The 16084-nt window shown below is 45.8% G+C and overlaps 1 protein-coding gene across 1 annotated transcript in view; it reads left to right on the top strand.

Moving 5' to 3' along the window:
* The first annotated feature begins 8238 nt into the window (after window positions 1-8238).
* The window catches only part of KPNB1 (karyopherin subunit beta 1), a 51747-nt gene continuing 43901 nt past the window's right edge, over window positions 8239-16084 (top strand). Inside the window, exons 1-5 of the mRNA XM_088474584.1 lie at window positions 8239-8467; window positions 8608-8666; window positions 14762-14944; window positions 15027-15227; window positions 15615-15767. Coding sequence (XP_088330710.1) covers window positions 8428-8467; window positions 8608-8666; window positions 14762-14944; window positions 15027-15227; window positions 15615-15767 — 636 coding nt within the window. The 5' untranslated portion in view covers window positions 8239-8427. The remainder of the gene's footprint in view (window positions 8468-8607; window positions 8667-14761; window positions 14945-15026; window positions 15228-15614; window positions 15768-16084) is intronic.

Below are 16084 nucleotides of genomic sequence, written 5' to 3'. Positions count from 1 at the left end.
AGATCTTATTTTAAACCGATCCTGTCTCAGCCAATTATCCGGCTTCGACGAATACTGCGCCAATAACTATATTTTAGGCAATGCTGCCCCCTATTGTTAATGTTTTAATATTCTGACCATATAAAGCAGTGTTTCCCAACAACGGTCCTCAAGGCACACTAACAGTCCAGGTATTAGTATTATCCATGCTTGAGCACACATGGTTAAATCAAAATAAGTGCAGTACTAATTAAGACACGTGCTAAAGTATGGCTATTCTCAAAACCTGGACTGTTAGTGTCTGGTTTGGGCTGATAATGCTTTGGCCACGGAGCCCTGGTAATAGGGTCTCCGGGCTGTGGCGTTATAGCCCAGCCGTTTTGGGTCCGGTGCTGGTTTTAATCATAGTGAGACCCTTACGCAATTTTTTCCCCCCTATAATTAAGACCAGAACTGGGCCTGCAGCCTGGTGCTAATTTCTAAATTATGGTTGAACCCTACTCACTTTGTTCCCCGTAACTTTAGGAACTAGGGGCCTGATTCAGACCCACTCGCGAGCGGCTGTCCGCTCGCAAGTGGGTCGATGTTCTGCACTGAGCATGCGCACGACGGAGGGAGCTCCGTCGTGCGCATGCGCCAGACGCGACGAGCGAAGGACTTTCCTTCGCTCGTTGTGTCTGATCAAAGGGGGCGTGCTGTCGATGTTGATTGACAGCACGCCCCCTTTGGTGGGCGTGCCGGGGGCGTGCCTCCCTGACGGGGGCGTTCCTAAGGGAATGCCTACCGTCAGAAGCCGGCCCACTGACATCACTAGTGATGTCAGTGGGAGTGATTTTGGCTCTGATAGAGCCAAAATCACTCCGGGCCTTGCGGTTGAAAACCTCAACCGTAGGCTCCGGCTCGCAGTTTCGATGGTCGCGATGGTCAAGACCATCGCGGCCATCAAACTGCACGCTCGTATAGGCTGTGGGTGGTGACCCACAGCTATACGAGCGTCCAGGAGGACGCTCCATAGTTATGGAGGACGGCCCTCATTCAGAGCGTGCGCTCTGCTCAGAGCGTACGGCTCTGAATGAGGGCCTAGGACTGGTTGGCAAGTCCAGGGCTGGTTAAGCTTTAGGGGGGGGGACCCTACATAAAATTTTTTCTGACATTTAACCTTTTTAAACCTATTAACAGGCAGAAACCTACATGGATCACAGTGATCTGTGTATGTTTCTGCCAAACTCGCAGATCACAGGCAGGTGAATTTATTTCACGTGTTTTTACAGGAGTCTTGCCCTTCTCATGGGAGTTTAGAAACTCTCTGCTTGGTAAATTCCCGAATCCTATCTTCACTAGTGAAAAGGTTCTAGAGTTTTGCCGATGGTGAATTGAAGAGAGTTTTCTAACTCTCCAGTATTTTTCTGTAGCAAAGGAGATTTCTCTCCCGAGTTTTACATTAGTAAATTTGCGAGTGGAAAAAGATGCCAAAACTCTCCAGAGAATGCTAACTCGACCAGTATCGATTCTTAGTAAATTTACCTCTAAATGTGGCACTTTTTCAGAAGAGGCTTCTTTCTTGTCACCTTGCCATACAGGCCAGCTTTGTATAAATCTTGTGAGATGGTTGTCACATGCACAGACTGACCAATCTCAGCCATAAAGACTTGTAAGTCCTTCAAAGTTGCCATTGGCCTTTTGGTGGGTTACGTGCTAAAGATCTACCTGGCTGTTATCCAGTATGGAGGGACGGTCCGATCTAGGCAAGGTGTTGGTGGTGCCATATGCTTTCCACAGGGGCATTTTGAGAAGAGGGGGCCCTTGTGCAGCCTCCATTTGGGCCCCCTCCTCTCTGGCAGTGCAGTAGATTTTGGCTTAATGCTTAGTGTCCGGCTGCAGTCTGGGTCCTCCCCAGGGACCTTGGGGTGACTGAGCGGCATCGCAGACATTGCATGGACAGTCTGCTGCATCGCGCTCTGTTGAAGAAAAATTAAACTAAATTAAATCATAAAAATAACAAGCTTAAGGGCTGCCTAAGCAGCCACCTGCGTAATGGTGATCGACTCCGGCCAGGCAGCAGCCACCTGCGTAATGGTGATCGACTCCGGCCAGGCACCATTCTGGGAGCTGAAAGCGTTAACTGCGTGGTGCCCGGATTCCAGATCCATCACCTACACCCCAAGGTCTCCCTGTGGAGCTTATGGACCTTGAAGAAATATGCAAATGCCGCACACCAGGAGATGTATTGAGCCTCCCACCAGCAGCTTTGCAAAGCCAAGCATCTGTGTAAAAACACGCAGTATCGGTCACAGATCATTTGATTATCACTGTTCTGAGTGAGCCTATGGTCCTGCAGAATGTCTGTGGGAACTGAGATGTTGGAGCAATATTTCTAGTGTACTGGATCGCAGACGCAGGGTGAGACACTCCACAAAATTGTTGCGACACGCCTGCATTCCTTGCTGCAACTCCGTTACCTTCCCCAATGACTCTATGTCAATCTCACTACGAATAGTCAACCTAAGCGACTACAGTAATGGTCCTTGAAGCATGCGCAGTGCGACTTAGACGCATGCATGGTTTACTGATAATCGCTCAACTCCGTAAACAGAATAGCGTACAACTCTGAATTAGGCCCAATGTCGGCAGGCCCGGCGACAAGGGGGGACTAAGGGTACACCCGTACCAGGCCCCGATGACCGGACGGGCACAAAACGAGGCCGCGGCTGCCGGAACCCATAGCCGCTCGGCCCCAGCTCTGCCACCCGGTCAGTGCTGGGTTCTTCCAGGTGGCTCAGCTGCGGCCCAGGCTGGGCATGACCTTTAAATGAGCAACACGGTGGCGTGACGTCATAGGTCACGTCGCCGCACGTCTTCCCTGCCCATCAGGCAGGCTGCCGGGAGTTGCGCTGGTGAGGGGACTTGGTTCTAGTAACAACCATGCGTAGTTTAGGGGATGATAGAATAGGGGCTGGGGGCAGGAGGATAATAGGTGCTGGGGAAAGAAGTATGTGAAGGGGGAAGCTGATAGGGGCTGGGGGCAAAATAAGGTGATAGTGGCTAGGGACAGAAGGTGATAGGGGCTGGAGGAAGGTGAAGGGGGCAGAGGAAGGTGAAGGGGGCTGGGAACAGAAGAAGGTGATAGGGGATGGAGGAAGAGGCAGAAGATGAAGGAGGCTGAGGGCAGAGGAAGGTGTTATGGGCTGGGGCAGAGGAAGGTGATAGGAGCTGGGGGCAGAGGTAGGTGATGGGGGTTGGGCAGAAGGTGGTGGGAGGCTTCTGGGCTGAGGATGGTGATGAGAGACTGAATTAGAGGAAGGTGATGAGGGGCTGAGGACACCATCCCTCCTACCCCTAACAGCACTGTCATCAAGAAGACCTTACAAGAGGAGGCAGACAAGAACTACAGCCTACATCGTCAGTGACAGAGAGACAGTGTGGTAAGTCATAATGTATTTTTACTGTATTTAAAGGCTGGCATATCTTTCGGTTAACATATCATGCTTCACATATCACACATGCAGGGGAGGGATGTGCGGGATTGGTGGTGAGAAGGTGGGGCCCCCAGAGACATCCGTGTACCGGGCCCCAAGATTTCTGTTGCTGGCCCTGAATGTCGGTCAAAGGCTTTTTTTTTTACTTGTTCAGATTTACTGCCAAATTTGGTGATTAACGGTTAGAATCAGTTTAATTGAGTTTGCCGTATTTATTTTTTTCTGAGTTCTTCCTGTTTATATTCTCAAGTGGTAGCTTGATTTTATCTTTTTGCACAAATGGTTTTTACATAAATTAAACGTAATGTTACTTATCCACCCTCCCACCTGTAAATTATGAATTGGAGGCCTAATAATACACATCCGTAATACTTAGCAAGACTGCAAAACCATGGGTAACATCGAGTACCATCGCAGCCTCTCGCACACTTGTACATGCTTTGATCTTACTCGGAAATTGCTAACCTCGTTGCACGCTGTGAGTATTTAAGCTGCGAATGGCATCGCAGTGGGTAATTTAAGCACGCCCATGCAACAGCGTTCAAACGCACTGGCATGACTGCATTTTGCCGACCACCCCCCATCACCTCTCACAAATGTCACTTCCTGTCAATCACTCTGCGCAGCGGCTGTTTCGAGCACGTGCACTGCGATGCATACGCATGCGCAGAACGTAACAATTGGCCCATTGCGTGCGTGATCCCAGTTGCGATCGTTACTGTATCAGGCACTCAGTTGTCAATTCTGCTTATAACAAAGGGGAATTGGCCTTGTTTTTTCATTTTTGGGAGGTTGCTTGTTTTTTGGCTTATTATGGTTGCAGGTTGCTTGTTTTTGAGGAAACTGATGAGTCAAAAGACTTTGGGGTCTATTTACTAAGCAGTGTTAGGAGACAGAGTGAAAAGTGATAAGTCAGTGATAAGGTGCCAGCCAATCAGCTCCCAACTGCCATCTCACAGGCTGTGTTTGAAAAATGACAGTTGGGAGCTGATTGGCTGGCACCTTATCACTGACTTATCACTTTTCACTCTGTCTCCTAACACTGCTTAGTAAATAGACCCCTTTATGTGGTATTCTTTATGTCAACTATGGTTTAACACACGTGGATATTTGCTACAATGATTTTAAACCAAGTCCCAATATGATTCAGCGCTTTAACTCAGGAATGTATAACATGGAAGCTTCTTTAGATGATTGAGACAGCTCAGGTGAATTTGCTTAAATCCATTTTACACAAATCCTCTTTACCTCGCAGTGGGCCTGATTCAGAGATGTACACAATGCCGATATTTACGCAGATGGAGCGATTGTTTGCCCTTGCGCATGTGTGTAAGCCGCATTGCACACACGTAGTGATTGATTTGCGATAATTTAATTTGCAAAGTGAATGACAGGTAGACAGTGTTTGGGGGAGGTAAGGCAAATGCTGGTGTGTCTAACTGTAGCTGGCGTGCATAAATTAGCTACTGCAATCTCCTACATAGCATGAGAGCTCTCTGCATGTCAGGAGAGCTGCAGTGTTTGCGGCTGGTCAGACTTGCTGAATATGATCCATGGCTGCCAAATCTGCATTGATGTTACTGATGTTTACGCTGGTGCGTGACATCGGACAGATATGAGTCGGCAGCAGCGGGCGTCCCTATGCACAGGTAAGCTTTGGAAACATTAGCATATTTTCGCAGGTCACAGATGCAATTGTGTTTTACCTCACACAGGCTCTGATTCAGAGCCGGACACTCTGACAGAGCGCTCGCTCTGAATCAGGGCCGTCCCTCCTCCTTTTTGGAGCGGCCTCCTGGCCGCTCGCATGGCTGTGGGTGACCACCCACAGCTATAGCGAGTGGCCAAAATGAAATCGCGATGGTCAAGACCTGGAGTGCTTTTGGCTCTATCAGAGCCAAAAGCACTCCCACTGACATCACTAGTGATGTCAGTGGGGCCGGCCCCAGATGGTAGGCGTTCCCATGGGAACGCCTCCGTCTGGGCAGCCACGCCCCCGGCACGCCCACCAAAGGGGGCGTGCTGTCTATCACCATCAACAGCACGCCCCCTTTGGTGCGAGACCCATAACGACGGCTTGGCCGTCGTTATTCGGGTCTTGCGCATGCTTACGACGGAGCCGCCTCCGGCGTGCGCATGCGCACTTGGGCAACATCGACCCGCTTGCGAACGCTCATGAGCGGGTCTGAATCAGGCCCACAGTGTGCTAATAAATATTACTGTAAATACATTAGTGGTAGATTGTATAAATATTTATATGTATTTTAATAAAATGAACAATTAAGCTGCATTCACACACAACATTTTATCACCAATGATTTCATGAACGATTTTCTGTCAGATTTTTTTTAAAGTGTAATGAACGATTTTTTGAACTATAAACGATTTTTGTAACTTCCCTTAATGAAAATCGTTCAGTTGGTCAGTCAGAATGAACTACAAACGGGAGCGCGCATGAACGGTAATCGTTCATCGCTATAACTCAGAAATTGAACGATTTTTTTCAAAGATTGAACGATAACGGCGTCGTTATAGTTAAATCGTTCAAAAAATCGTTACGTGTGTATGCACCTTGAACAATTGTTATGGTTTTATTAAATGAATCCCCCACCCCTTAAGTGGGGCTTTATTTTGGATCGGTTTGGGGTTGTTTTTGACTCATCAGTTGCTCGTTTTTCATTTCAGAGTTGGTAACACTGACTACCATAGTTGCCAAGCCTGCTTTTTTTTTTTTTCCCCAAGTTGCTTGTTTTTGGGCTTATTTTTATTAGGTAGTTTGTTTTTGGGCTTGAGTAGCCATGTACCACTAATAAGGTAAGCACATGTTACATATCTGCTTCACCCATACATTTATTTTTATAGCTCTCTCTGTATATGTAGTTATATAGGTTTTGCTAACTAGAACATTACTTTTTTAAACGATCAATGGAAGTTACATTTTCCCATGTCAGTTATTTTGTTTTGAGGTGTATTTTACCACGCACAGAGGGCCTGATTCAACAGTGCACACTAGTGCGCTGCTGATCGCAGATTCCCGTTGCTTGGGAATCTGCGCAGGACCCATTCTGCACATGTGCCATGTATGCCACTGCCTGACTGACTTGCGGGGCGGTGATGGCCTGCATTCCTGTAAAAGGGGGCATGTTGCCCCCGTTTTCTGGGAGTGGCAAGGCCAGGATCTGCGTCCATGGAGGCAGACTTCCTGGCCTTGTAAGCTGACAGAACCTTGCCAGGCTGTGATAAGCTTCAGCTACTGCAGCCTGACCAAAGGTGCAACCATTGCCACTGATGGTTGCGATGAGGGATGAATTTCCCACAAGGCAACCTAAGCGCTCGCCTAAGGCCCGGCGGATCTCAAGGGGCCCTGGTTGGCCCCTTTGCCCCACAAAATCCAGCCCATCAAAACTCTCCCGGAGGAGCACTGCACGACTACCACATGAAGTCATGCAGACCCGCCCACACTGCCAAAGTCCCGCTTCAGCGCTGTCTGCACTGTCACTGACTGCGGATAGAAGGGTCACCGTCTGCCACCCAACCCCAGCAGCCCCTGCCTACTGCCAGGCTTGCCACCAACACGCAGCAGTGAGGAGTGGAGGGACAGAGGCAGACTGGCAACCAGTCAGTCACTGGCTGTTTGAGACAGTGAGGATCCAGATCACAGTGCAGCACAGCAGCCAGGCAGGTACTGTGTAACAATCAATATATTATTACTCTATAATGTAATATTCTTTGTTACTCCATAATCAAGATTGAATTATGTAGGATTTATTCTTTATGGTAGGTATGGTCTGGGGAGTGGACAGGATTGCCTTACTGTATATTACAATTATATTGTAATATACATTATGATGATCATGGTATTATTAGTACATCAATTCAGGATGATGGTTCATTCACCAATTATTTTTTATATTAGGTACTTGTAATATACTTGTACTGTAAAGCAGTCCTGTCCACTCACCACCTACCATAAAAAATAAATCCTATAGTGTACTTTAAAAACAAAAAAAGGTCCAAAAAGGCCATTTCTGCCTCTATGCTTATACCGACGTCTATCAATTTCAGGGTTATTTAATTGGGTAGTCAGTGTCTAGCTTGTGAAATTAACCTGGCACCCCAGTAATATGTTATATTTGTCAGGTACCCATTGCTTGCAGTGTCGTATCTAGGGTACTTGGGGCCCAGGGCAAGATGAAAAATGGAGCGTGGCCACTGAAAAATGGGGGCGTGTCAACATGACACACCAAAGTTTCTAGTCACTCTGGGAACATTCCTTACCATTCCATATGCACCTTAATGCCAACAGTATATCCCGTTATGCACTGGTTGGGTCGGGTCAGGGATTATCATGACAATTATTGATAACACTATGAATAATACGGTGCACAAGCTGTTGCAGATGTACAGATCCCAGCCTACATTACATACACATAAGACTTGATGTTCCGCAGTCTGTTAGCCCCCAGCCTACGACAGCCCTGTGAAACGGTAACCTGGCCTGTCTCTCTTGCAGCACTATGCGTCCCGTGGGCGGGACGGCGCTAAGCGGCGCTCTTTCTCATAGCGTATATCGCTGCGTTTATACAAACGCATATTATGCTCAACGCGCATGCGCCTGGCAGCTCCACAATGCCCCTCCTCCTCCCCCATCAGCAGCGCTTGGCTAGCTCGGCCGCAACTCCCTGACTGCCTCCAGCGCACATGTCGGATGACCCCACATAGGCTCCGCCCTCAGTCTCACCCGCCCGGCCCCGCCTCCCCCATCCCAACATCCTTAGCGGCAATGACTGGCGCCTCACCGTACACGCTGCCAATCAGCGCTCTCTACTTTGTGTAAGATCCGGCCGATATCAGTGCGCGAGGAAGCCCCGCCCCTCTTGTACTGCGCGCCTGGATCCCTCCGCGCCACGCTCGCTCCCTCCCTCCGGCAGCCCGCCCGGCACCGCCCGAGCAGTGACCCGGCAACGCCCGCATGGAGCTCATCACTATCCTCGAGAAGACCATCTCTCCGGGTAAGGAAGAGACAACGGGTGGGGAGGCTGGGTGGCAGACAGCGGGTGGATGGGAAGCGCTGGGGGGCTGATAGCGGCTGTGACAGCAGCCGGGGCTTAGTGCCGGGTGCTTGGCCTGACACGCTCTCTCTCTCCCATAGACCGCAATGAGTTGGAGGCGGCACAGAAGTTCTTGGAGCAGGCGGCCATCGAGAACCAGGTGAGAGGCCGTATGCGGTGCTGGACGGGATGGGCCCCTGGCAGTGATGCACGCCGCAGTGAGTCCCGGCGTGCCGGTTATGGTGTGCTGGGAACGGATAGTGCTTAGGCCTCCTCCTAACCGCCAATACACGCGCAGCCTAACATGCCCGCCATGAGTTCTCAGCCAATGTGGAGGCGAGTACAGCTCGAGCCGGGTGGCTGCAGGCCAATAGGAAGGCGAGGCTCGGGGAGCGGTGTGGGGGGCGGCGGCCAAACAAGTTGAGTTGACGAGTGGCCTAGTACTCGCTGCAGGGAATTATCCCTCATGCTGAGGATCAGGGATAAGATGCTGTCCCCTATATATGTTCTAATAAACCTATATATTCTACCAGTGGTTTGGTGCGGTCTCCTATATATGTCCTTATAAACCTATACTGCCAGTGGTTAGATGCTGTCTCCTATATATCTCCTAATAAACTATATATATTCTGTCAGTGGTTAGATGCTGTCCCCTGGATATGTCCCAATGAACCTATTTATTCTGCCAGTGGTTAGATGCTGCTCCCTGGATATTACCTTATGAATCTCTATATACCTCCAGTGGTTTGAAGCGGTCTTCTGGATGGGATGTCGTCAGAATCCTGACAGTTTAAGGAGGTAAGTATTAGGTTTAGGCTGCGGGAGGGGTGGGTTAGGGATAAGGGGAAGGTAAGGGTTATAAAATCTTTCTGGATCTTGTACTTAAACCCCCCCCTGTATATGTTGTAATAAACCTATATATTTTGCCAATGGTTAGATGCTGTCCCCTGGATATGACCTAAATAATATATATATATATAATCTATAGTGGATTGTGCTGTTTCCTGGATAAGATGTAGTCAGCATCCTGACAGATTGCAAAGGGAACTATTAGGGTAATGTTGCGGGAGGGGTGGGATAGGGGGAAGGGAAGGGTTATAATACTTACAAAAATCTGTTGGGATTCTAACAGTAGGGATCACGTACCCAACCCCTGGATATGTCCTAATGAACCTATATATTCTGCCAGTGGTTAGGTTGCTGTCCGCTGAATATGTCCACAAGAACGTACAAATGTGTCCTTAACTTCTTTACTGCAGTTGCTATAAAAAGCATGCCAGGCGTCTTGTGCTGGGTGCACACAAGTCAGATGTTTTGGGCCGATCAATTGATCGGCCAATATATTTTGTGCGCGCTGGACAGTGTGTACCAGCGATATATCTGTGAACGACATCTCATCGGCAGTGCTGTACAGCCGATGCGCAATATATCTGTAAATATATTGGGGCATCATGCTGTGCGTATGGGCGGTCAGTCGCCTGTCCATGCACTTGCCGCAGAGGCTGCGGGTAGGGGGTGGCGTGTCCCCTGCCAGTGTCACCTGTGGCCAGATGACTGATGATGGTGGTTCAGTGTGTATGAACAACCTCATCTGCAGATACGTTGTGTGTACCCAGCTTAAATCACAATGGATGCAGCTAGGATGCACCAGCAGACTGTGTGACAGAGTCTCTGAATCTGTATATGAAATGTTGCAGTTTAGCAGTTGCAGATTTTTCATTGAACGTTCCGTTCTGGTTCAAATATAGACTCTCTAGTGCACACGTATATACAAGTGTCGCATATCAAATTAATCAAGTCTGCTAGTGCGTCCCAGTTGCATCACATTGTGACGAAGATGCATTTTTTCGCCAAAAAAAGATGCCAGGCGCTAGCAGGTTAGCACTGGACCTGGCGGCTCACTCACGCCAGGCAAGTCACGCTGTGTGGCGTATTGCGGCTAGATGTATGAGGACACATCTGTGTATATTCTGCCAGTGGTTAGATGCTGTCCCCTGGATATGTCATAATAAACCTATACTGCCAGTGGTTAGATGCTGTCCCTTGTAAGTGTCTTAATAAAGCTATATATTCTACCAGTGGTTAGATGCTGTCTCCTGCATATGTCTTAAACGTATACTGATAGTGGTTAGATGAGTTTATAGAAATGCTGTCTGCTTTTTATGTCCTAACTCCTTTTAAACCTATATATTCCACCTGTAATTAGGTGTTCTCTATAGAAGAGCTGTCCAGTGTATGTTTGTCATTACTACATACTGTATGTTCTGCATGCTAAGGTCTGCTACTATTATTTTTAGAGGCTGGCTATGTAAGGTCATAGTTAATGGACTTCTCCGTATAATACATCAATGTAATGTTTTATAAAGCAGCTATTCAGTGAGCTGCTGTCTGCATATTATGTTGATTCCTTTGGAATGCCTTCTCGGCATGATCTATAATGGAGTTATTCATTGTGGGTATGTCAGTATGACAAGTCAGTGAAATACTATCTACGGCAGGTTTTTAGTGTGCTAGGACACTAATCTATATTTTTGTAATGATATGCTGGGTAGAGAAAATGTTGTTACTCCAGTATAGTGGAGTACCTGGTGAAATCAGATGCACACGGGGACAGCATAAAAAAACTCAAGAAATAGGTACCTGATCAGAATCCACACCGTGGCCAAAGCATTGTGAGAAAGCTGCGCTAACCATTCCATCACCGCTTTGCACAATATAAATGCCAATGCAGTCTTAAGTTGGGTACACCATATATCGCTACCATTCGGGTCAGATCGATATATTGTATAGTGTGTACTCCTGATCAATCATTCCTGGCCATCGTTCATTGAATAGTCCCGTCTGCTGTACGGCACATCAGATGGGATGATTAATTGAACTACGCAATGTAGTTGTATGCTGCATGTAACGATACATCGTGCCATCGTATGGTGCGCGCAATGTATTGTTACATCGCTTTTGTGGTCTACTGTAAGTTTTGCATAGACTCACAATAGTCGCAGGTCTTGTCTACAATTCAATTTACTCCTTGGAGTTTTCATATTTGTTTTTCTGTACTAGAGTGACTAATCAACCAAAATTGCAATTCAGTACACATGACTTTTTCCTATTAGTATAATTTTTTAAAAGTAAAGCATTTTGGTTATTTTTATTTTTTTTTTTTAGAATTAAGTTTACAGTATCACCTGCAAAAATGGCAGCAAAAGCTTAGACCAGTTTACATCCTTTCTAAAAAAAAAAAAAAAAAAAGTATAATTGCTTTTAACATGAGTTTTCTGTATGCATAAGCATTTGTGAAACTAACAGGAAAGGAACATCTCGCCAGTGTGTTGCCAGTTGTACAGCTATGGCCAAATTCTGGCTTGTATAGTCCTATTTTGCTTCACAACAAATTTCAAATCCAACGCTTGTAATTATAGTTGCGTCTAACATTTCAAATTAACTTTTATAATGCAACAACAGAAGAATTCTAGATTCTGGTAATGTTAATAGAAGTCTGCCTGTCAGCTGTGGAGTCACACACTTGCTCCACATTTCTAAGAGTGATTAGATTATTTTTGTCTTGAGGTTTTTGATCTTCCTTTTTTGAAATTTGTAAACTGTTGTCAACCAGCAAGACTTCCACAATAAAAAGGAGTGCTGCATGTATGATGTCCCAATTCCTTTAAGCATATAAATCCGTTATCCAGCACAGAGGTATTTTCCTGAGTAGACTATACATTATATAGGGGCGCTCAAAAAAGTAATTTAAGTCTAACTCCGGCGCACACACAGTATCTGCCCAATCCCACTCACCAAAGTCCTGCCCAATCAGGTAATACAATATTATAGAATAAAAATAGGAAAGGGAGATCAAAGGCGATACATACAAAATCCAAAATTCAAAGGAAATGTCCAAATGATCAATGTAGATGGTGCCTTTGTCTCCTCTCAGAATTACTCCGTAACAGGAGAGATGAATACGCAGGGACAAAAGAAAAGAAAAAGGCACACAATGTGAAGTACTGATAAATCGATTAGTATATCCCCCTTTTTGTGTTGATCGTGGAAATGGTGTTTGTATAGTTCCCAAGAGAGAAAGTGAAAGGGACTCGCCACCAATATCTTCCAAAATTATACCGTACCAATGACTCACACAAATGGTACGGCAACAGAGCACATCAAGGTTTCTTTGGAAGGAAATCGCCTTTAAATGGTCACACAAAATAAATCATATGAGGCGTACCCCAAACTCACATCTAAAGTGATTGGGACCCACACATCAAGGTTTCTTTATACTTATAGAGGATCTTATCACACGCGAAGATTTCAAAAAACCACCAACATTTATTGCACAAAAATTAAAAATATTAAGTTCAAAACGTCTTTTATGACAAAAACTTTTGACACATATCAAGTACCAGGATCCAAAGCATTAGGTGATATACAAGTGATACCTTATAGGAGGTAAGGTCCGGACTTAAATCCAAATAAGAAAAAAACTTCATATATCTCCAAAGCTGTTCCAAGGTCTCTGTAGCTAAGACTTTGAATATGCCCAGTAGTCACAGCACCAACGCCGTTTCGATCCTATATGGATCTTTATCACACCTTGATAAAGATCCATATAGGATCGAAACGGCGTTGGTGCTGTGACTACTGGGCATATTCAAAGTCTTAGCTACAGAGACCTTGGAACAGCTTTGGAGATATATGAAGTTTTTTTCTTATTTGGATTTAAGTCCGGACCTTACCTCCTATAAGGTATCACTTGTATATCACCTAATGCTTTGGATCCTGGTACTTGATCTGTGTCAAAAGTTTTTGTCTTAAAAGACGTTTTGAACTTATATTTTTAATTTTTGTGCAATAAATGTTGGTTTTTTGAAATCTTCGTGTGTGATAAGATCCTCTATAAGTATAAAGAAACCTTGATGTGTGGATCCCAATCACTGGAGATGTGAGTTTGGGGTACGCCTCATATGATTTATTTTGTGTGACCATTTAAAGGCGATTTCCTTCCAAAGAAACCTTGATGTGCTCTGTTGCCGTACCATTTGTGTGAGTCATTGGTACGGTATAATTTTGGAAGATATTGGTGGTGAGTCCCTTTCACTTTCTCTCTTGGGAACTATACAAACACCATTTCCACGATCAACACAAAAAGGGGGATATACTAATCGATTTATCAGTACTTCACATTGTGTGCCTTTTTCTTTTCTTTTGTCCCTGCGTATTCATCTCTCCTGTTACGGAGTAATTCTGAGAGGAGACAAAGGCACCATCTACATTGATCATTTGGACATTTCCTTTGGATTTTGTATGTATCGCCTTTGATCTCCCTTTCCTATTTTTATTATATAGGGGCGGTTCAATTCAGGTCAATGTTGAATAGCTTCGGGAAGGAGTTCCTGGAGCTATTCAATTTACCATGCTGTAAATTTCCCACTAGAGGATTTCTGCTCACACCCTCCTGAGGTGCGAGCAGAAATCCAACTAAACTAGGGCCGCAATGCTGGTTTCCGGCTTAGTGCATGCGCTAACAGCATCGCAGCTGATGTGTAAAGCTGGTGAATTCCGGTGGTAACCGGCATCTCCCGACAAAGTGCAGGGTACATCACTATCAATTAAATAGCTCCGGGAACTCCTCCTTGGAGCTATTCAAATTGCGCTGATTTGAATCACCCCTCCTAGTGACAGGATGTCCCAGGATGGACTCTGTTAGAACAAGTTAACAAAACAGCTAGGTCTGTATGATGTATGTATCTATCACACTGTGTAGTAAGTCCTTTACTTTGGGGGAGATTAAGTTAGCTATGCTGCTTTGTGGCTCTTTAGTTGAATGGCTCTGCGCACTTTACCCGTGAGCAGGGACCACTTGGTACAACACGTGGATAATTGTCTCCCCCTATATTTGTGTTGTAAGAAAGACGCAATGTGTAGACTTCAAACTGGCAGCAGTGTAAATATGTATTCATTGTACTTTCACAATATTCTACGTTGTGGAACCGTTCTGTCTAGTCTGACCTTTTGACAAATTGTGCGGCAGGGTCAGATTTTCCATCCTGTCTAAAGCCGGGTACACACTAGGTCGACAGACCTATCTAACGATTGGTAAGTGTATCCGTGTGCCGGGCTTGACAGCTCAAAAGGGTGGGTATTTAAATCGCTGCCACAGCATGCGATCGATGGGTGGTACCAAAAGGATGTTGTCTTATATATGTATTTTTTTTTTTTCTCTATGTAATAATTATACAACCATTTCATTCTGTCTAGGCAACATTCCTGTTGGAGCTCTCGAAAGTACTTGCAAATCCTGCAAACAGCCAGGTGGCAAGAGTTGCATCTGGCTTGCAGATTAAAAATTCTTTGACCTCAAAAGACCCAGATGTGAAGGCACAGTACCAACAGCGGTGGCTGGGTATAGATACTCATGTCCGCAGGGAAATAAAGTCATTGGTAAGCTCTGTATATTGCTTAGGAACAATGTCCTAATACATTACAGGATGCAAAGTGTGACACTTTGTGCTTCTGTCCTCAGGTGCTGAGAACATTGGGAACAGAGAGCTACAGGCCTAGTTCAGCGTCACAATGTGTGGCAGGGATAGCATGTGCAGAAATTCCAGTCAACCAATGGCCTCAGCTAATCCCACAACTTGTTGCCAATGTGACCGACCCAAACAGTACAGAGCACATGAAGGAATCAACGTTGGAAGCCATTGGTTACATCTGTCAAGACATTGTGAGTAACAATTTTACATAGTGGTCTGACACTTATCAGTGGTAGTGCTTATGTTTTGATGTCTGTGCATATTTTCCCCCAGTACTCCCATTTGTTGGATTCCACCCTGTGGCCTGCGTGTTCAGATGTGTATAATTTCCATGTTGGTCACCAACCACTTCTTCCTCTTAGTGTTCTCTTTCTTTCCTTGTCATTTGTGGATGTACAAAAAATGAATTTATATGCTGAGTGTTGGTTCAGTCCAGAAGCCTGTCACCATCTTGCAGGTGACAGGTCCAATTAAATGCAGTGAGGTATGTAAGTTAGAGCCTCGGAGAAAAGTATTGGTGTATATTCTCCCATACTTTACTGGCCAGTGCTATAAATCCTGTTTCGTTCTTGTCTTAGGATCCCGAACAACTGCAACATAAATCCAATGAAATCCTGACTGCTATAATCCAGGGTATGAGAAAAGAGGAGCCAAGCAACAATGTCAGACTAGCAGCCACAAATGCTCTGCTCAACTCTCTAGAGTTCACCAAATCGAACTTTGATAAAGAGGTGAGATGGGAGTTTTATGTGTAGGCTTAGTAACGTCAGTGCTCCATTTTCATCCATTGGCAATTTGTATACTGTGGGCTGGTATGACTGGCTCACAGACTTGTGTGGAATTGCTGAGCTAGCCGCTTTCAGTCTACGTTCTTGAACCAGACATTGTTTTCTGGGCAGACCTTGTCTGATGGTTTTTTAACATAGCAATGCTCTGTTTCCTGTGCCTCAGATGGCTGAATTCACCTCCTGGGTCAGCACTTTCATTGTGATGCTACAAGTTGCTGAAGGGTTTCTAATGTGTACTAGTATCCAATCTTGTAAATGGA

Source organism: Taudactylus pleione, unplaced genomic scaffold (assembly GCF_031769625.1).
Source record: "Taudactylus pleione unplaced genomic scaffold, aTauple2 ptg000155l, whole genome shotgun sequence".
NCBI classification, from domain to species: Eukaryota; Metazoa; Chordata; class Amphibia; order Anura; family Myobatrachidae; genus Taudactylus; species Taudactylus pleione.
The sequence above is the reverse complement of the archived record's forward strand: the minus strand, read 5'-3'. Positions and strand labels throughout refer to the sequence as shown.